Here is a 22,278-nt window from a genome sequence, read left to right as displayed (position 1 = left end):
TGTATTTGTTGCAGCCGTGCTGCCGCCGCATTGCGAGCCGGGCTGCGGAGAGAACGCGCACTGCGAGTACGGCGTGGTGAACGTGTGCGTGTGCGACGCTGGCCACGAGGGCAACCCCTACCAGGGCTGCGCGCCGCAGGGCAAGGCGTCGTGCGCCAGCGCCGCCTGCGGCCAGGGCGCGCACTGCCGCCAGGGCCCGCACGGCATGCAGTGCGCCTGCCCGCCGGGCTTCGCCGGAAACCCCTACATCCTCTGCCAAGGTAAGCCCCTCTGTCTGCCTACTCCCACCGTAAGAGCGACTACTCTGCTCTTACTGGCAGAAATTCAGATCCACTTCCAGCTCACACGAGTAAGTTACTATTGCTAGTTTATTACAAGGTAATGTGCGTGAAGATTGTTTGCAGATGATACTGTCATTTACCGTCTTGTAAAGTCATCAGATGATCAAAACGACCTTTCAGAATGATTTAGATAAGATATCTGTATGGTGCGAAAAGTGGCAATTGACCCTGAATAAGGAAAGGTGAGAAGTTATTCACATGAGTCCTAAAAGAAATCAGCTAAATTTCGATTAGGCGCTAAGTCACACAAAGCTGAAGACTGTAAATCCAACTAAATACTTAGAGATTACAATTACAAATAACCTAAATTGGAACGATCACATAGATAATATTGTTGGTAGAGCAAACCAAAGACTGCAATTCATTGGCAGAACACTTAGAAGGTGCAACAGGTCTACTAAAGAGACTGCTTACACCACGCTTGTCCGCCTTATTCTGGAGTATTGCTGTGCGGTGTGGAATCCGAATCAGGTGGGACTGACGGATGACATCGAAAAAGTACAAAGAAGGGCAGCTCGTTTTGTATTATGGCGAAATACGGGAGATAGTGTCACAGACATGATACGTGAATTGGAGTGAAAATCGTTAAAACAAAGGCATTTTTCGTTGTGACAGGATCTTCTCACGAAATTTCAATCACCAGTTTTCTCCTCCGATTGCGAAAACATTCTGTTGGCAACCACCTACATAGGGAGAAATGATCATCACGATAAAATAAGAGAAATCAGGGCTCGCACAGAAAAATTTAAGTGCTCCTTTTTCCCGCGTACCGTTCGAGAGTGGAACGGTAGAGAGACAGTTTGAAGGTGTTTCATTGAACCCTCTGCTAGGCACTTTATTGTGAACAGCAGAGTAATCACGTAGATGTGTAGATGTAGAACCTATTTTTATCTCACCCCATTCCCACCCCTACATCACCAGTCGACGGCCCCAGAAGACTTCGGCATGTGCTACCAACAGCATTTTTCGAGATACTAAATGAATCTGTACTACGTGTGGCTGAAATCGTTACACACAATCCACACTTTGCATCTCCAACCCTTCCTATTCACACACCCATCCTTCTCAGTCAATTCTCATTAGGACTTTTACTATTCAGTTTAACAACGCTAAGCACTATTGACACTAATATTTGGCGTTTTCGACCACTTTTAAGTTATCTTCATTCCAGCCCCATCCCTATCAGCAAAAAAACCCAAAGGGTGAAATGTCTTCGGGATTGTCGCCAACACGAAAGCCTATGGATTATTCGCTAACGTCGGTCGTTTACGACTATTTTAACCATTTCAATTCTTCGGAGTGAAAGAAATTAATTCTGGCAGTAACATTATTAAAAAAAAAATAATTTCGCGGTTTCGTTTTCCAACACGACTAAGGATGTCACATAAAGGGTTATTAGAAAGAAACTAGCCATAAACTACAAGTACTGTACAAAGTAGTATAGAAATGGAAATAGATGTTAGTAAATTAATCGCATAGGTAACTTAGTAAATCAAAGAAACATGTAGTATTAAATAATAGCAAAACTTGGAAATGCCCATAGTGGAACAGCAGTAGAAGTATCAACACACTTGTACTAAATAATAATCTAGCTGCACTAATTTTAATGTGAATGTTAACTTAGCGCCCCTAATGTAGTTAGGTAGTGGGTTAATCATGTATCATTTGTAGCTTTGAATAAAGAATTTTTAAAAAAAATAGAAGACATACGGAAAACAGGTACACATCAGCGCATAGAGCCTCTCTCCTAGTCTTTAACTCGCATTACAGGTGCTCAGTATGGGCACCGTTTCTGACGTGGCAAACGTCAATACGTGACACGCATTGTTGGGGAAGAAGCGAGAGCTAGCAATATCCAAGTCCCAACAAATTATTTTTTTCAAGTACCACGTTTGGTTGAGACTGCTCCAGATATTCGAAGTTATGTTTACATGTAACAATTTCTGTTTTCGAGTCTTCCTGCTGAAATTTACAAGTTATAAAAATGTACGTCAGAAAGACAAAAAAATCGTGTATCCCAAATACAGCAGTCAGAAAGTCAGCCCAGGAATAGATATCAGTATCACGTTTAGAATCGTGCGTTTGAAAGAGCACAGCTGACAGATAAAATTGGGGTGGGGTACTTTATAACTACTTGCAGGCACAGCCAATATCACTCCTTACTTAGGCCAGGCACTGTTTCCAGAACGTCCAGTCCGCTTTACGTCATGAGGAAGGAGATTTAAAACTGATATCCAGTCTTTGCGATGTCCTGCTTCACCATCGATGTAGACGTCTTGTTGTCAGTGATTTGTCCAGGACACTGGAGATATCGTGGAAACTTTTCTTGTACTCGTACTTGACCTTTTGGATCAAATCTTCGTTGATCCATTATGGATCGTGGGACGACGGCTGGCATGAACTTCTTGATGCAATAATTTACCAACAGCTGTATGTATTGTAGGAATTTATTTTATTTTATGAACTTCTATGTGCGACCAGTTTCGGCATTATATTGATGCCACATTCAGTCTGTGTCGCTTGGCCACCAAGAGCTGTTGCAGGACGAATTGATTCACGGATCCAGTTATATGGCTCCTTCCGTGTATAGCGATTTTACGACTATGACGAGTGGGGCCTGAAAATGGCATCAATGAAATGCCGAAACTGGTAGCAGCACATAATTCATAAAATAAAATAAACTTCTACAATATATACGGCTGTTGGTAAACTATTGCATCAAGAACTTCTGGATCAAGGTCGCTGTCCAATAAACTGGTGGATTCAGTTGAGATTTACAGTTGTCTTCCCACACTATTCTTATTTGTGGAGGTGCGATACGATGCAGGCAGTTAAATCTTTCATATAATATCAGTCTCGATCACTCGTTAACCACCCGGGAAATTTCACTACCGGTTGTATCCACCCCATTTGTATATGCCTATCTGAATTACACGAGCGTCCCAAATACCAGCGCAGAGAAACTGAGAGCAAAATTTTGAGAATAGAATGGGCTTTTCAGTTACGGGAGGTAAGGTTACAGAGGATATTATTTCAGTCCGATAGTTTCTGTCCAGTGTATGTTATATGTTAAAGCTATAGTCTGAGACTACTTCCCAATACACGTAAAGCAGTGCTCCTGTAGCTCTCCCCCTGACGGACCATGCAGCAATCCACTATTTTCCTTGTTCCAAGGATGAACCTTGAGTCCGCAGGTCCTTTCAAGATATCGTAGTAGCGCGTTCTTGTTGGAGATGTAGTCTGAGTGGACTTGCAGTAAACTGTGCCTGCGCCGTGCTTTTGTGATAGAGCTGCCCTGTTTGCCGACAGACGTGGACGAGTGCAGCAGCGCGGGAGCGTGTGGCGCCCACGCGGTGTGCATCAACACGGCGGGCGGCTACGACTGCCGCTGCCAGGAGGGCTACGCCGGCAACCCGTTCGCCGTGTGCCTGCGCGTGCGGCCGGGGCCCTGCACAGACCCCGCCACCTGCAAGTGCGGCCGCGACGTGCCCTGCCCGCCAGGGTGAGCCCCTCTCTCCTATCTCTGCTCCCTGTACTACAGATCAAGAAGCAATGAACTATATTCTATTTCAACTAACAAGTTATAAACATAAGTGTGTTTATGTAAGACTGCAGGCTTCCGTGGCCGTTGTCACTGAAGTTCAAATCTTCTGAGTTATTAGGCCGCGTCACGTTTCTTCTAAAATGTCCGACGTTTCGACCCCTCTGCTGGGATCCTCCTCAGGATCTTTTGGTGTCCACTACTACTTCTAGCAGTAGTGGACACCAAAAGATCCTGAGGAAGATCCCAGCAGAGGGGTCGAAACGTCGGACATTTTAGAAGAAACATGACGCGGCCTAATAACCCAGAAGATTTTAACATAACTGTGTTTTTCATATGAAGCTAAAATTCATGTATTCCATGTATGAAGCGCTCGATCGGCATTTAATCTGTATAATCTGTGCAAACATACATTAGCGCAAACCATTTCAGATGAGAATAGCTCGAGGTTGTACCAAGACCTTCTCATCTGAAATAGATAGAAATAGGCCATTACTAAACAACACGCTACTTAGACTGTATTACTCATCCAAATATAGCGTATCACTTCCCTATATATATTAAAAATTATTCTTAACCACGCTCATTGTGTTACATTTTTTTTTTCTTTTTCTTTGACACTTGCATTGCATAAATTGTACTCTCATCAACTAGGTAATAACAAATTATCTGGAACCATTTTAACAATTGTTAAGCATTCAATTCACTGTAATCTCAGAGAAATCTTTAATATTATGTTCTTTACATTATTTTAAAAAAAGCATTAACAACTGTATACCAATAAGACTGTAACAACGAGAAGTCTTTGCTATTGGATTCAGAAGCATCCGATCCACCTTACATTTCAAGGCGGTGGGCTATTATGTACAGTTAATGAAATAAATAAATAAATACTTCAGATCCAGTAGACACAATCAACCGAGCAAGCGTTTAAAGAGCTGTAATCGGCCACAAAGACCGGTTACGGAACAGGAGACGTTTCTTCGTGTATGGATACGCACACATACATCAGCCATAAAGATCCGCATACATATTATATTTGTCTTACAAATTGGTGGCAAATTAAAGCTTTTCTTTCCTTCACGGGCAGCAGCAGTTTTAGTAACATAGCATGTGCATACGCTGCTTGCGTCGTGTTACTGTTGTAATTAAGTTTTTTGTGAAGATGATAATTTAACGTTAGAAACCGACAATCATAATTTTAATTTGCGATCGAGACGAAGAAAATTCATATTGGAGAATAAGAACACGTGGTCCTCAACTATACCATGTGAAGTTATACAATAAAGATTTCTCTCAGTCTGCAATCTCTAAAACAACAACCACAGGAACGTTAGAAGAGAGAAGGACGAGAAGTTATTTCGAATACGGAACGACGACAAGAAATCGGGAAACTGTAGAAAAAGAACACATTCGGCGGAGAGAGACAAAAATAAAAACAAACGAGGAAATGGACTAATCACTAAGAAAGAAACAAAACAAAATCACATCTTCCTGCCTTTAATGATTTTTCTTCCGTTACCAGTCAGATCAAGTTAACTGTGCCCTCTGAAGTTTAATATGAGTTCTTCTCAGCATTCCATCTTTAAGATAAGTTTTGGCTTTCGTCGTGTTTAAATATTTTCCAGACTTTGTTCTTTCCCGTTCCGTACATTTCCACAAATTATTTTTATTTACGCTATTTAATGTTTTCCCCAATATATCTGTTGCCCAATGAGTTTCACTGTCATTACACTGAGCTTCTATTCCAGCTTATTCATTTTACATTAATCTGCCGCAGTTAGGAATTCTTTTTAGGCCAGAACCTGGGCAGGTTTCAGGACGATTAAATATTTCCAGTAAATGAAAATGTCCTGTCGTTGCAGCGACGTGGAGTGCACAATCAGAAATAAACTACATTTTCAAGTGTGTCCTTAGGTTAGCCGACGAAATTGCATCTATTGCTCTTCTATGCTCAGAGACATGTCCTCTAACCAGAGCTCAGTCCGTGAGACGGCTAAGGATGAATACAAGAAAGTAGGTGCAAGAAGACCACTCAGGCAAAAGAAACGGTTCCTCTTTTTGGTGATCGATAGAGAAGAGAGAATGATTCCCTGGTCGTGATGTATATCTGCTTTCGTTGATGTTGCAACAAGCGGCCCTCCGTTATATTGAAGATATCTGGCGTAACTTGAGGAAAGTCTGAAGGATGAAGGTGTACTGAGCAGAGACGAGCCTTCGTGTTTATTTATGAGGACTACCTTGATCGTGTACAGGTTCTCCTGCGAGAAGGGCAAGTGCCGCGACCTGTGCGCTGGAGTGAAGTGCGGCTCCATGGCCACCTGCGACTCCGGGAAGTGCATCTGCCCTGCGGGATACAACCTGGACGCCAGCAGCAAAGCCTGCAAGCCCCTCGGCCACTGTAACAACGACTTGGACTGTGCTTCTTCAGAGATTTGCTTCCACTTCCTTGGGGTTAAGGTAAGTGTTTCTTTTTTCCACAAACAAATGATCTACATTTAATAATTTCTCACCATTCTGTGAATAATGTTAGACATTAAAACATTTATGTGTGTGCCTCTCTTCTGCATGGCCTTTAGTCTGTTAACGAGCCGTTAAATTTGCACAATTGTCTTTCAGTGTCTTCGGTGGACAGTAGTAGAATTCCCTGTGTCTGTAGTAAAGAGTCATTTACGCGAATTGCATCAGTTAGAAAATAACTTTGAGGAAGACAGTAAATTATTTGTCGAGATCACAACAGAATTAAGATATCACACACTCTTCTATAACATCGACGAAATTCTCGTATTGTGTTTCATATGAGCCTCGCTCAAAATTCGGTTCTTTTAATCTGTACAACAACAATGAATTAAACAATAAAAAGACGAATGTCGTTTGCATTTAGTTTCGTCTAAAAATTCATTTTAAAATGACTTGGACTGTTTCCAGTTAGCATACTATGTTGCAACTCTCTTTAAAAGTGGGTGAATGTACGATGATTCTCACAAAAAAGAGAAAGAACTCGACATTTATCCATTAAAAGGTTGGTGTTAAGTTTCTGGAGCGTGTCACGTCACCTAAAAAACTATTCGTAATCCTGAGAATCAATGTGAAATGGAACGAGCTCATGGTATCAGAGACACGGAAGGCAAACTGAAGACATAGATTTCTTGGAAGAAATCTGAGAAATTGCAGTACACCTGTAAATAAAATCACATGCAAGAGACTAGTGTCACCTATTCTGAGCTCCATGAAAAGAACTCATAGCAGCACGCGTCGTAGGAATTCGGGGACGCGTTACTGGGATCTAACAAGTCGGCACTTAAAGGTGAAAATGTGAAAAATATATTTAGTGGATTTAATGCGAATCTTTGAAAAAAAAAAAAAAAAAAAAAGCGGTGTTATTGTCGCGAAACCCTCTTGGGTAAATTTGCAGCTTCCTTCGTAGCTGAGTTTCGTGTAGGGACCGTGGGAATATGATGAAGGAGATTAGCCCGTGTACTGACGCAAATAGACATTTCCTCTCGCTCTGTTCGAGAACGGAGAAGGCAGAAAGTCGGTAATATTCTACAAAGTGCTTCCGCCATGTACCGTATAGTGCTTCCGAAACATACGTAGACTAACCCAACCACACACCTGTGTATTCTTCCAAAAGTTTATGGCTACAAAAACATTTTAGAAATCGTTCACAGACATTTTATCGGAGTTTTAGTACTGCTACGTTTCACACAACACTTAGTAAATACGGTGCATTGATTTCATAGCATGCAAGCCTTCATGAGCATTACCAAATCGCTATTCGCGAAACTGACATGTTTAAATAGAGACGACTTGTATCACGACCTGGACACTGTGTAAGATCGTTACAGGTTAGGTCATAATTTAATTGGTGTCTTGTGCGTTTTTAAATAACTTGTAGTAACAGACAGGCACGTTACTTTTAATAGTGCCTGTATACGAGTATACCAGACGCATGCCTCGGAAGAGACGACAAAACAGCACAGAAAAGTCATGAATGTTTTACTATAGAGTTAGAATGAAATGAAGAGGAGCCTCTTTCAAGTTGAACGATCCGCAAAGTGTACTCGGAGCACCTGCTGTTGGTTCCAGTCCAAGTCCAGCCCACAGATTTAAAATTTGACATATAACTAGCAGGGGACGTTATTCGGACGTTATTAGTTACATTTAGGCCTGTGGAGAGTCAGGATGGGCCTTGGAATAGGTCTCGTCGACCCTTGTGCCCTGACTGCAAAAGCAGCCAATGTCCTTTTTAATTCTTTGTTTTTAACTCCTTTAAGTGAGTTACGGATAATTTCGACAAAAGAAGCTCTGTTTCATAACATAATACGCCATTTGAGCATAACAATAAGTGCGCAACAAGTAGGTCACACACTAGAACAGCGTGTAGTACACACTGTATGTTACGGTTTGATTTTAGGATTTATCAAGGGGGAATACCTTCCGTAAGTAACATGACACCATGTTGAACAAGCCATTAAAGTAATTCGGCACGGCACAAAAGTGGACATTCTTTAAATGCCTTCATTTTTTGCCGGCCGGAGTGGCCGAGCGGTTCTAGGCGCTACAGTCTGGAACCGCGTGACCGCTACCGTCGCAGGTTCGAATCCTGTCCCATAGTGCTCAGAGCCATTTGAACGATTTTTTGAACCTTCATTTTTTCCTGGTAACATGGAAAGAGAAACGAGAGTGCTCTTCTCGTTACCTTCAAACAGACATGATGGTGTTCCCTCTGTAAGTTAAAACTTCTGTAAACAGAGTTCGCCTTTCTCGTATTCATCCTTTTAAAAAAAAATTAATAAATGTGTGAGTGGGCTCTTTACCTCGCAGCATTACACTGTGGATACCAACCCTGGTGCCGCCTCTTCCCCTCCCCCCCCCCCCCCCCCCCAACCTACTCTCTCGTCGAGCGTGCTTGTAGGGAGACTGAGAGGTGACGACAAGTGATTGTGTTAACTTACGTGTTGCAGGGCTCTAGCGGCGTGCGCAAGTGCGTGGACGCGTGCAGCAAGGCTCAGTGCGGACCGAACGCGCTGTGCGTGTCCGAGCAGCACCGTTCGTCGTGCATCTGCGCGGAGGGCACGAGCGGCGACCCGAGCGACCTGGTGCTGGGCTGCCGGCCCGAGGAAGAGGGCCAGCCGAAGCGCGGCTGTCTCAGCGACGCCGACTGCCCGCCGGGGCTCGCCTGCACGCTGGGCCTCGACGCCAGCCGAGCCTGCGTCGACCCCTGCCTCAGCGTCGCCTGCGCCATCAACGAGGTACGTACGGCGCAGCCTCTCAGCGACTGGTCAACTGCACTTCTACCAAAATACTCTTCCATCACTTACCTAACAGTATAAAATGTGTGATTAGTAATACATCTGAAGTCAAGCTAAAATTGGTGTGTTGTATGCTGTGGTTGGGAATTCAGAATAACTAAGAATTGTGATGCTCTGCCAATATTTTGTAGTTATTTTATTGGGAGTACTGGACATATGGACTTGGGAAGAAGGCTTTGTGTTTTTTGCACTGGGAAAATGCACTCCTGTTGTGGTCTCACGGCTTATTGTCGGCAGAAGGCACTCAATGTATCTCATTAGGCGAGGTCAGCCTCGCAGCCAGATGAGCAGTTTTTGCAGAAGTGAGGCTGCGGTTTGGTTCTTATTTTTGCGGGCACAGCCGGTACCTGGCTGACCTGAGGGCAGGGAAGCTGTGCCTCACTGCCGCCTCCATAGAATAACTGACTTTAGCATTCCTGTCTTTTCTTTACGAACATCGAAGGTCGAGAAGATGCGGCTGCCACCCAGCCAGCATGAGAAATATGGTTACTTTCACTCCAAGATTTTGATCATCCAGTCGAACTTCGTGCTTGGCACGAACAGGCCGACCCATTGAGGAGACACTGCTCGAAACCAGATCCAGCCTCATGTTTGTTACTGTGCGTTTCTTATACCAAGAGTGGGAAGTTTCTTCTGTGTTCTCCTGTTTTCTCATGAAGCAAACGATATTCTCGTCCATCTCTTTGGCAATAACACTGAGTTGTCTCTTCCTTATAGAGTTTCTTGAAAGTAGAGAGTTGAGGAAGAACAAATTCTTTTCGTGGCATTCGTGCTCTGCGCAGTGTGCAGTTCGTCTCCCAGTCACCATCTGGTGCTGATGGGAGCTCACATTGCTGATTTTGGGAAACTGTAACTTTCGCTGTCTTTAGTAGCACGACCTGCACTCTGAGCATCTCGCTACTTACTTGCTGTGGCACGCAACTTGTGTTGTCACATTTGATTATAATTTCTGATTTCGTTCCCAACATTGTGCAGATAAATAAAACTTTTCGCATTTTCTCCATGCAGTCTTCCGTGTCATTTGGTACTTTCCCGCAGTGCTAGCGTCATTCTGCGTAAATTCAATCCACACTTTTAGAAAAATTTGCTGTCCATTAACAGCTTGTGTGTCGTGTCCAATAATTAGAGTAAATAAAAATCTGTTATATTCAGACTTGATGTAAATTACAAAATCCTTTAAGTTCTCCTGCACCTTTTCCACAATGGACGACCCATTAATAATAAATATAACCTGCTGCGTAATACAGCTCGTTGTTCTCACAGTGCTATCTCTGTGCACAGTGGACAAGCTAGAGATCACTTTCCTATTATTCAGTGAAGGTAGTGAGCAGTGCAGTCTCTCGTCTTGTTTGATTATAAATGTGCTTATTGACTATGAAGATCTGCATGGATTCCCCCTAGCAGTATTCAGACGTAACAAGCAACAACATTTCACAACAGTGGCATACCGTAATGCAGGTACAGTGTCACTGCCTGCGTAAACACTATAAATTGTCAGAACAGTATTTAAAATCCTCAGAACTAAATTTAGTGCAAGGTGGGCAATGACAATAGAGCCAGAATGGACCAAAGACATTTTTGTTTACTTGTGATGTTACAGTGTAAGCCCACTATCTGAATTACTATTGAGTGGGCACTAATACTAAATATTGTTGTTGTGTTGTTATTCTACTTACAGTGTAATAATTTACTGCACAGTCTTTCTACTGCAATGCCTAATTACATGTGAATGAGATAATGGACCACTTAGATACCTTGGGGTAAACCCTGGATGTTGACCGGCCCTACTTATTAACTGCTACCGCTTATGATTATGTACTTCCCTCCACCACACTTATTGAACAAACATACTACAAAGCAACTAACTGCTACTATTACTTTTTTGAAAAATATGTAAAAAAAATCAGCCAACTGGTTGCATAGGTTATCTATATACCTTGACCAGGTTTCGTCACCTCTAAGGGTGACTTCATCAGAAGGTAAGGTAATTACATGAAGAACATATCGTCAAAGACGTACAGTGATTTAAGAGCTGAGTTGCTCAAGTCATACATTAAAATATAAAATATAATGTTCTTCAAAAGGTCAAACATTAAAACATAAGTAACACCGGCGTGGCGTGAGGAGACCTTTTGAAGAACATTATGTTTTATATTTTAATGTATGACTTGAGCAACTCAGCTCTTAAATCACTGTACATCTTTGACGATATGTTCTTCATGTAATTACCTTACCTTCTGGTGAAGTCACCCTTAGAGGTGACGAAACCTGGTCAAAGTATATAGAAAACCTATGCAACCGGTTGGCTGATTTCTTTTTTTTTTTTTTTCTTTTTTTTACATATTTCTCAAATTTGTGTATACGGTTGCTGCAAACGTCAGCCATGTTCAAAGTTGTACTACTGCTACTACTACTGTATAGCTGCATTGTGCCTTATTATAAGAACAAAGCACAAAATCCCATAGTCACTAATAGTCCATCAATGAGATTTGTGCCAAATGCACCCACACATCTAGTATTAATAGACTGTCCTTAGCTGGATTACGAGATCCAAAAGACAAAACACCGTAATCACTAAGAGTGCATCAGTGCGCGATGTACCAGTTGCGCCCAGAGTCCTAGGTTACCACACATTTAAAATAACATTTCTCTGAACTCTTCTTTTTGACACGTCTGGGCTCATAAGAACGTGTCACTGGACCCATGCATTTGAGCCATATCCACAATTGCTAACAAACGATTGTGGTATAGTTTTATTGACGAAGGCAGTAAATGAAATGTCTTTTGTGCAACGCTAGTTAGTTTACTGAAGAACTCCACTCATACCCTTCGCTGTTGTTTGGTCGTTGTGTGTAGTATAGCTCCATTTCTGACGAATGTAGACGGTACGGGCCAGAGGGCGCTCCAGTTATAAGAGCGAGGTGAGTGTGTGTGGCAGGCCGTTGTGGCCGAGCTGTTCAAGGCGCTTCAGTCTGGAACAGCGCGACTGCTACGGTCGCAGGTTCGAATCCTGCCTCGGACATGGATGTGTGAGATGTCCTTAGGTTAGATAGGTTTATGTAGTTCTAAGTTCTAGGGGACTGATGACCTCAGATGTTAAGTCCCATAGTGCTCAGAGCCATTTGAAGCATTTGAGAGTGTGTGGCGGTTGCGCAGGTGTGCCGGCTGGACGCGCAGCACGGCCCCGTGTGCCACTGCCGCGATGGCTTCGTGTGGAACCCGGTGTCGTCGGCGTGCGAGAAGCCGTCGCTGCCGGACTGCGCGAGCGACGGCGACTGCGGTGCGGCGGCGGCGTGCCGGCCCGACGCGCTGGGCGTACTGCGGTGCGCCGACGCGTGCGCCGCGCTCTCCTGCCCGCCGCACAGCCAGTGCGAGGCGCGCGACCACCGCGCCACCTGCCGCTGCCTGCCCGGCTACACCGGCAACCCGGCCGACCGCGCCGGCTGCGTGCCCGCCTCCAGGAACTCCTGCACCAGCGACGCCAACTGCGCCGAGGCCGAGGTGAGCACCCAACACCGGGCATTTCGACAAGACAGCGTACTTTACGAAACGTTCATTTTAGCACGTGATGAGATTCGGGCAGTTAGTGATCATCTTCAGGTCCTAACAATACCACCACTTGCAAAGTAGATTAGAAATCAGATTAATAATGTTGCTCACGCAGCATATGTTCGCTTCATCGGGCAACAACAAAGTTATTGTCTGTGGATGGTATAGTCAGAATGGAAATAATGAGGTCACTGCTTTAATTTTGGCGCTTATCTTGAATGGATTCCCACGTAGATTTCGCCGAAGTCGTTATGGCTCATCTTATTGATTCTAGGGTGATTCCACTCTGACTGTTAGAAGGTCCAGATCTGTATTTTAGCAATATTTGAAGACCTAGCAAATGCGTTTTTCAGGAAATTCTTGATGATCAAAACCTCCCAGATCAGAACAATGGTATGGTAGAAGTAATTTTTGACTTGGTGTTCAAAATCCACATTTTTATTTAACTTCTTGTAAATTCACATATACTTCTTCTTAATTGTCACATCACCAAGAAAATAGTTTTGTATCAATCTTCATATATTTAATTTCCACTTTAACCAAACACAAGACTTGACTACTCTTTTACTAAGCGAAATAACAACTTAACTTCTGCAAAGTGAAACAAAGACTGCACTGTGCGCATTCGCGCCAAAACGGTTACAAGTAAGTCAAAGATTATGACAGTCTCACAGAAATGAATACACACAAGAACCATATCATTGTAATATATCGATACATTGGAGTACCTATAGATTTATAAAACCAAATGTGAATATTGTAACGTCTGTTACTTCGCAGAAAAGTAATACGATATTACTGGTATCTAGAACTGGGGTTGGAGTGCCGTAATGGTCACGTTAATAGAGAACCATTACAAGGTTTATTATGAAAATTAAAATTACAAAAAGTATCTGTTGAGGGCGTAAACAGTGTGTGTGTGTGTGTGTGTGTGTGTGTGTGTGTGTGTGGTTGTGGCTGTAGTTTACGGGCGCCCAACGGCGTGGTTCTCAGCGCCCTTGCAAATATTAATAGGAACGAATATGTTAAAATGTCAGAATGCTAGGGATAGTAAGTCTTTCGCAAGTACACGCACTCTCCCTGAATGTCACTCACGATAATCCCTGCATTCAAACTGGCTCACGTGCATAAGACGGCGTGAAAGTAAACAGATGTTCTAAAACTGACAATTAAAATAGAAGCTAGATAAGAGAAAAGCTATAAAAAAATCACGCAGGGACTTGACACTGGCTAATCACTTACAAAAATATGTATCAGCCAAACGAAGTGTTAACACATTAAAAGATTCTCCCTAAAATTTTAGGGAATAATTGGGACATTCTAAAACTGTAAGTCGCACCACATTCATTTGATTGTCAGTTAAAAGAAAATGAAAGGTCTTTTGGACCTTCGAAGGAGACGGGATATGCTGATATCTAAATAAAATGGAGAGTTCACACGCTCGGTCACATTTTGATATACCCGAACAGATAAACAGCCACGAACTCGGCCTTGCAGCCGTCATCATATCCGTAAGAGAGAAACATAAACCACAAATGTTTGAGAATTGGTGAAACATGAACAAGTCTTCCATATCTGCTTACGTTCATGTTACACAAAGTAGTCTCGGTGCGAGGCTCTTTACCTGTTCGGAAAAAGTCAAAGTTTGAGGAAGCCTGTCAATTCTTCAGTTTCAAAAGAAGGAAACTTGTACAGATTTGCGAAATAATAGTGTTACCTAAGCAGTCAGCAATCATGGTCAGGCAAAACTTTAAAAAATACTCTATCTTATGTTATAAGTCAAAACAATCTAATCCACCAAAACCAAACTCTTTATGACAGCTTCTAATGATGTACAACACATTATGTAGTGACATACGCCAGGGATGAAATGTAATGGGGTAGAGGGGGGAGAGGAGAGGGAAGGGGGGTTAAACAGTGGTATTAAATTACAGAAATATATTTCATTGAAAGGACGTGGTTAACATTAATTTTTAGAAAAATGTAGATCTGGTGAGTAAACAAAGACGTTCATATATGAGATATCTTGTAAATAAATCAAAAGTTGCTCTTATCTAAATAGCTTGTTTGGTCAAATCCCGGAAATGTATCAGAGAATGTGCTGGCTACGCTTGTGATTAATGACCAGAGAAATTCTCCATTAAAAACGAGAAACTTCTCACTGGATTCTTTGGTCACACATTAGGACGTAGTTACAGATCTAAAACTGAATATTCATAGGCCTACTCAAGCAAAATACAGTTAGCGACGTCAAACCCAATTACACAAGAAAATCTCATATAAAATTTCAGAGTTCATTTTATAGAGTGGAATGAAGGAAAAAATACATATTTCTTTCAATACGCGTATCGAGAGTCGAACTAAACAGCGCAAATACCTCAGTACGAGTTTAAATTAGCGTTATCTTGTCTTTGTGGCCCCTAATTCCCTCACAAGATACTGGTTCTCCAAGCTTTGTAAGTATACTTTCACGGGACAATAATTTTTGGAAGCAGATCAGGAAGAGCAGCGATCTTTATCTTGTTATTATTAAAATAATCAGTCGTGATCGCAAATGATGTTTTGTTTCAGAGCTGTGGCATATGCCGTGAGGCACCAGTCGTCAAATGCAGTTCACGACTGGTCGCTCACGGCATATAACACAGCTCTGCTGATCGTCTACGCGGGTAACTAATAGTGCCCCTCTGATCCGAAGATGTCTACTAAGACTTAAATCGGTCACCGCTGATGAAATAAAACATGATTTCCGATCACAACTGATTATTTTCATTAGAGTTTTACAGGTAAATTTACAGCTTACTTCAAATGCCCATTCCGGTGTTTCGGCATTTCCGTGGTCTTCCCTGGTAAGCTGTAACCATTCGTACTACCCTCCTCTGAGTATGTTCAACATTTCTCGTTACTCCTGTCTCGTATGGACCTCAGCGCAGGAACTCCATTTTAGTTTCTAATGGCGATCCCACTTTGGTGGCCTTTTCTTGTGCACATTAATGATCGCTGCCAGAAGCAGAGTTCGTTTTGTTTGCAGATGACACAGGTATTGCAATAAATAGTATGTCGAGCGCAGTTCTAGAAAGATCTGCTAATAATATTTACATGGATATTAATAAATGGTTTGAACCCAACTCACTGTCATTAAACTTCGAAAAGACTCACTATATGCAATTCAGAACCTGTGAGAGGTTTCCACCGAGCATACGCATAAAATATGAAGAAGAGCAGATAGAAGAGATTTACAGTCTTAAATTCCTGGGATTACAACTTGATAATAAATTCAGTTGGGAGGAGCACACTACAGAACTGCAGAAACGCCTTAACAAATCAGTATTTGCAATTCGAGTGTTAGCTGACATAGGCGACATAAAAAGGAAAAAGCTTGCATACTTTGCCTACTTTCATTCCATAATGTCATATGGTATAATATTTTGGGGTAACTCTTCAAGTCAAACAAATGTTTTCAGAGTCCAAAAGCTTGTGATACGTATTATTTGTGGAGTAAATTCATGGACGTCCTGTAGAAACCTCTTCAAAGAACTGGGTATACTATCTACTGCCTCTCAGTATATTTACTCCTTAGTGAAATTTGTCCTAAATAATATCTCTTTTTCCAACAAACAGCTCGGTTCATACATACAATACCAGGAACAAATATGATCTGCACAACGACTTAAAAGCACTTACTTTAGTTCAAAAAGGGGTCCACTACTCAGGACACTCATCTTCAATAATTTGCCAGTAAACATAAAAATTTTTGTTACAAATAACGATCAGTTTAAACGGAGACTGAAAGACTTATTTGTGGCCAACTCCTACTCCATTGACGAATTTTTTAATAGAAACAAATGAAGTATTGTATATATTCGTACTATTAGTAGTCCGCAGCTCGTGTTCGTGCGGTAGCGTTCTCGCTTCCCGCGCCCGGGTTCTCGGGTTCGATTCCCGGCGGGGTCAGGGATTTTCTCTGCCTCGTGATGACTGGGTGTTGTGTGATGTCTTTAGGTTAGTTAGGTTGAGGTAGTTCTAAGTTCTAGGGGACTGATGATCATAGATGTTGAGTCCCATAGTGCTCAGAGCCATACTATTAGTATTGTTATATCAACTTTAAAAAAATATTGACATATTCCACGTACACGAGCATCTCCTCAGCACGGATCTATGGAACGAAAAACTAATCTTATCTAATGTAACCTAGGTGTGCCGACTGGACGCGCAGACGAACTCGTTCTCGTGCCGGCCGGCGTGCCAGGCGGTGCGTTGCGGGCCCGGCGCCGTGTGCGCGGCGCAGAACCACGTGGCGCAGTGCCGCTGCCCGCCGGGGCCGTACGCGGGAGACCCGTACGACGCGGCGGCCGGCTGCCGCACCGTTCCCTGCGTCTACAACATCGACTGCCCGCCCAGCCAGCTGTGCGACCGCCTCTCACACACCTGCATGGACGTCTGCCACGAGGACTCGTGCGGCACCGACGCCGTCTGCGTCGCCGAGGACCACAAGGCCGTCTGCCAGTGCCCGCCGGGATACAGGGGGAACCCAGAGGTAAGCCGCTGCGTCCCACTGTCTCTGTAGCACGTCATTCCCCGACTACTACGGTCGCCATAGCCGGCTCCGGTATCTGGAGGATTCTGACCAGCCTAGAGATAATGGGGCAATGTTTCTGTAATATCTATATATAAAAGGCAATGTCCCGACCAACTGACTCACTCACTGACTCGTCATCGCCCCGCCCAAACAACAAGAATAGATACTTCAAATCTGCAGATGGCGTTGATCTTCCCCTCCTAAGGCGAGAAATAAATAGGAGAGGAAAGGCTTTTTGAAAATAGTCGCTATTACAACAGTCTTGAAACTAGAACTACGAAAACTAACATTTGGTTTCTCAGATATTTTTAAAAAAATACGTATTTCAGCATGCTTGAACATTAAACCACTAAGGGGCTAAAGCAGGGGGTGAAAGGATTTTGAAAATAAATCATTATTAAAGACCTACTTAAGCATTTTTAAGCTAAAGCTATGAAAATTGTGTTTGACTTCTCGGTTATAAATTAAAAAAAGAAAAAAATAGGACTTTCACTGTTTTTTGGAAATTCGGCCTACTAATGGAGTCAAATACGGGATTAAAAGTTTTACATAATTATTTCATTATGAAAGCATTTTCAAAGCTAAATCAATGAAAATTCATACTTGGCTCCTCGCTAATAAATAAAAAGTCCTATTTCACTGTATTTGGAAATTCAACCTCAGGGAAGTGAAATAGAGGGTGGCAACTTTTAAGAAACTATTTCTTTATATTTAAAATAATTAAAGTTAAATCTGTGAAAACTGATATTTCACTTCTCGGTTGGATATAAATAAATATGTGTTAAGAGATAAAATTTTCTAAGTAAATAGCACCCCAAAAAAGGAAAAGGCCTGATTAATAAAAATCTTCGACTCCAGCTACCAGAATTGCCTTTTGGTCAGAAACACATTCGGAAAAGACCATGCTTCTGATGCTTTAATTAGCGTGGAAAGTTTAGAAGGTGTTGCAATTTGGGAATGATATAAAATTCAATGAAGGAAAAACAAAAAAAATCTGTGTAGACCCTGCAATTTATGCAAGCTAAGCAGCGACCACTAAGCTAGTGCTTTATGAGTTGCGTTGGCAGCAGTTTTCATTAGTACTGCAGATAAACTTTAAAAAACCGTGACAAGACGTAGCGTTTCCTGTGGAATGGTATTAACGGAAGCTGGAAATGCTGTGGGTGCTGTGTGTGGAGGTTATATTGTAAACCAGAATTAAATTTTCACTCTGGGGCGAACTGCACGCTGATATGAAACTTCCTGATAGATTAAAACCGGACCGAGACTCGAACTCGGCACCTTTGCCTTCCGCGGGCAAGTGCTTTATCAATTGAGGTACCCTAGTGCTAAGGTACCTCAATTAATCGAGCACTTGCCCAAGGAAAGCAAAGGTCCCAGGTTCGAGTCTCGGTCCGATACACAATATTAACCAGTCAGGAAGTTTATTTGCGTATGTGAGTCCTATTCAAAACAGACCCTTCCTGTACAATGATCAAGGCAGTATTACTCAAGTACAGTGTTCACTGAGCGAATGTTGCATTTTTGTCAATCAATCATTATTGCCAACAACAAATTCCACGATGGAGTATACGCACAGGGATGGTGAAAACGCTTCTACAATGACCTATACAAAGATCGCGAACTGACACTGCAGACCCGAATCACTGTGTTTCTGAGCCACAAATATGTTTCAGGAGAGCACAGTGCGGCTGCAAAATATGATAGCACAGGAGATAATGCAGTGAAAATAAGCAAGCCAACGAGACTCCGCAGCTCGTTATCAGAGACAGACGGGAGTAATCTTATAGTGGAAACAGCATCATTTAGTTTTTGCACAAGATCCTGAAAGCTACTCTCAGTGCTAATAATTTAAATTAGTGGATCTCATTCTTATTCACCACATTGAGACGGTGAAATTTTGTTTTGCAGCAGTTCGGTGTCAGAAACTGAATACATTGCATTTTGTTGCAGTTAAGGGTTAATCCGCTCTCTAATAAAAGTCAAGTACCGAATTTACCGACTACCCTATCAGCTACGTCATTTACATTAAATTCTATGTCTTTCACCGTCATGTGCAAAGAAAAATTTTTTCGAACCATCTATCGTTTTTAGTGGCAGTATATCCAAAGATTAACGGACCCAGAAAAGAGCCCTGTGGCATCCGTAACTTTTCTTGACGCCAATGTGATTCGAACTACTTTCCATTTGTTAACACAGGCCAAACTGCTACTTCCTACGTTACAAGTACGAAGTGATCCATTGCTGAACATTTTCCTTAATCTTCAAGTTGCGTAAAAATATTGCGTGGTCCACACAATCAAATGCTTTTGTTAAATCAAAGAAATACCTACTGTCCTCAATGTACCTTTCAGCCATGCTAGTGCCTCTCACACGAAAGAATAAATTGAATTCGGAGTACATGTCTACAGCAAATAAGCATCCCTCACAATCGGATACTGAATGCCCGCCATTGTGTATAAAATAATATTTCGTAATATTTTTGGATATATCTTCTGCAGATGGGCGTCTCTCATTATCGTTTTTTTAACTGTGTAGTGTGGGCTGAAGAGATCCTCCTTGATGACTTTATTCATTACACATTCAGTTAGGCTAGGGCACTCACTGCGTCCTTTAGCCTGCTGTCTTTGGTGATGTCTATCTGCTGTGGAGGGTGAGATGTGTCTAGGCTGTTATGTGTAACTGCTTGCTTCCTCGTGTTATGACAGATTGCCCATGGGGGGTGGAACGTTATTGACTTCGGTACTCGATGCTTGTGCCATCTTGCAGGGTTTACCGTTCCTACCGATTCTAACTGTCGAACTTCGTCCCTAAGGGCATCGATTTTGTCAAAAACTCGTAGAGCCTTTTCATGGACCTTCTCTTGTCTCGTGGAATGCGGTGCGGATGTCGACGATTCTTGTCCACCATGGAGCTCCTGTGATCCATCGATAGCAAATGTTTTGCAGCGTTTGGAGTTTGTTGTAGTTGGAGACGCACGTAGTTCCCCACGAGGTGGAGCCATGTAACATTGTGGGTTCCACCGTTGCCATATACAACTGGAGTTTAGTCTTAGGGCTGAGATCCTTACTCTTCAGGAACGGAATCGATGACCTGGCCATCTTCTCGGCTGCCGTCTTCTTGTCGTGAATACGCTGCGTAAATAGTAATTTTTTGTCTCCGAAGCGTAACGCAGGTCTGTAATCGAGTGTTTGCGTGCGCCTACAGATCGAGTGCACCCCGGGAGCCGTGTGCCAGCCGAGCCCGTGCCACCCGAGCGCGACGTGCGAAGCGGCGCCGGGCGGCGACGGGCACGTGTGCCGCTGCCCGGCCGGACAGGTGGGCGACCCGTACACGACGGGCTGCCGGCCCGAGGGCCGCTGCCCGGCCGGAGACCGCGACTGCCCGGCCACCGCCGCCTGCCAGGGCGGCCGCTGCATCAACCCCTGCGAGGCCGGCCGGCCGTGCGGGCCCAACGCGCTCTGCGAGGTGCGCGCTCACCGGCCCGTCTGCTCCTGCCCCGCCAAGTTCCAGCCGGGGCCCTACGGCGTCTCCGGCGGCTGCATCCGCTCTCCCGCGCCCTGCAACAGCGACCAGGACTGTCTCGGCGACATCTGCCACGGAGGACAATGCAAAGGTACGCTCCATCTTCTCCTACCTTCAACTAGCCCAAACTCCCGCTTAGTCGTCACTCGCACAGTCCTTCTTTCCTTCACACTTGAAACTTGCACTCGTCCTATTAAAGAGCTTAGCATAAGAAAAAAAAAACTGTATATAGGCTTAATTCACCCTACCGGCAAATGGCGGACTTAGATTTGTTGGAATGGTTCCGAGAAAGCATTTGTAAACAAAGTCGCATACAAGACGCTAGTGAGACCTGTTCTAGAGTATTGTTCCAGCGTTTGGTGTTCTTAGTAGGTAGGGATGATGGCAGACAGCAAACAAATTCAGAGAAGAATGGAGTCGTAACAGGTCGAAAGTCTAACAGAAATCTTACAATTTTCAACATGACTGTGATCCAGCAACCGTACTTGAATATGATTTGCTGAATATAATACAGCCAACCTCTTGCAACAAGATTTGACTTGACCTGGTTTCGACACCGATTATGGATGTCTTCATCAGAAAAACCAAAAACAGTTGTATTTAGTGACATGAAATAGATTTTCGAGCAAACTACTCTTTTCATATAAAATAACTTCATAAAATCATATTTGAAATCATGTGTGATGAGATCATATTATTCGCAAATGTGTTTTCATTTGTCACTACATACTCGTACAATTGTTTTTGGTTTTTCAGATGATGACACCCATATTCGGGGTCGAAACCATGCCAAGTTAAATCTTGTTGTAACCGGCTGGCTGTATTACATAAATCATAAGTAATAGAAATACTCGAGAACGTAAGTGGGGATCCTTCAAAGAAAAAAGACATAGTTTTTGTAAAACCCCGTTCTGTAAATTTAGAGAACTGGTGTTCTGAGATGACTGCCCCTTACATGTACCTCGCTCATATAAGTAACATAAAAGACGAATAGAGGCATATAGATAGTCATTTTCCCTCGCTGAACACATTTATAGAATAGAAAAGGGAATCGATCGCATTGCTCTAATACATACCTCCACCATGCATTTTACAGTGGCTTGAGGAGTGCATGTGTAAATACAGAACCTTATTATATTGATTAATGTGGCTATGTGCTAAAAGAGTATAAAGCCTGCAAGTTGTACAAAATAAATGACTAAGCTGCAGCTCCTAGATGGGCCAGTATACTAGACATCCATGTTGAACTGTAAGAGAAGTACCTACAAAAGAACGGCTCTTCACCAAAACTGCTGTAGCCGTACGCGGTCCGACAGCTAAACGATGCAAGCAGAATCCACCCTGAAGATTGACAAAGGTATAAGATTCCGTAAGGGATAATAGAAGTCAGGTAGGACACTCAAGAATAGCCTCCTGACCTAGATGAGACAA

The 22,278-nt window shown here is 43.0% G+C and overlaps 1 protein-coding gene across 1 annotated transcript in view; it reads left to right on the top strand.

Moving 5' to 3' along the window:
• Window positions 1-22,278, top strand: part of LOC124594527 — a 605,846-nt gene that overhangs the window by 230,991 nt on the left and 352,577 nt on the right. The window contains exons 20-26 of the mRNA XM_047132903.1: window positions 15-260; window positions 3,651-3,843; window positions 6,138-6,342; window positions 8,850-9,137; window positions 12,354-12,698; window positions 16,939-17,280; window positions 20,530-20,938. Coding sequence (XP_046988859.1) covers window positions 15-260; window positions 3,651-3,843; window positions 6,138-6,342; window positions 8,850-9,137; window positions 12,354-12,698; window positions 16,939-17,280; window positions 20,530-20,938 — 2,028 coding nt within the window. The remainder of the gene's footprint in view (window positions 1-14; window positions 261-3,650; window positions 3,844-6,137; window positions 6,343-8,849; window positions 9,138-12,353; window positions 12,699-16,938; window positions 17,281-20,529; window positions 20,939-22,278) is intronic.

Source organism: Schistocerca americana, chromosome 1 (genome assembly GCF_021461395.2).
Source record: "Schistocerca americana isolate TAMUIC-IGC-003095 chromosome 1, iqSchAmer2.1, whole genome shotgun sequence".
NCBI lineage: Eukaryota > Metazoa > Arthropoda > Insecta > Orthoptera > Acrididae > Schistocerca > Schistocerca americana.
Note: the sequence above shows the minus strand (reverse complement) of the source record. Positions and strands in the feature narration are given on the sequence as shown.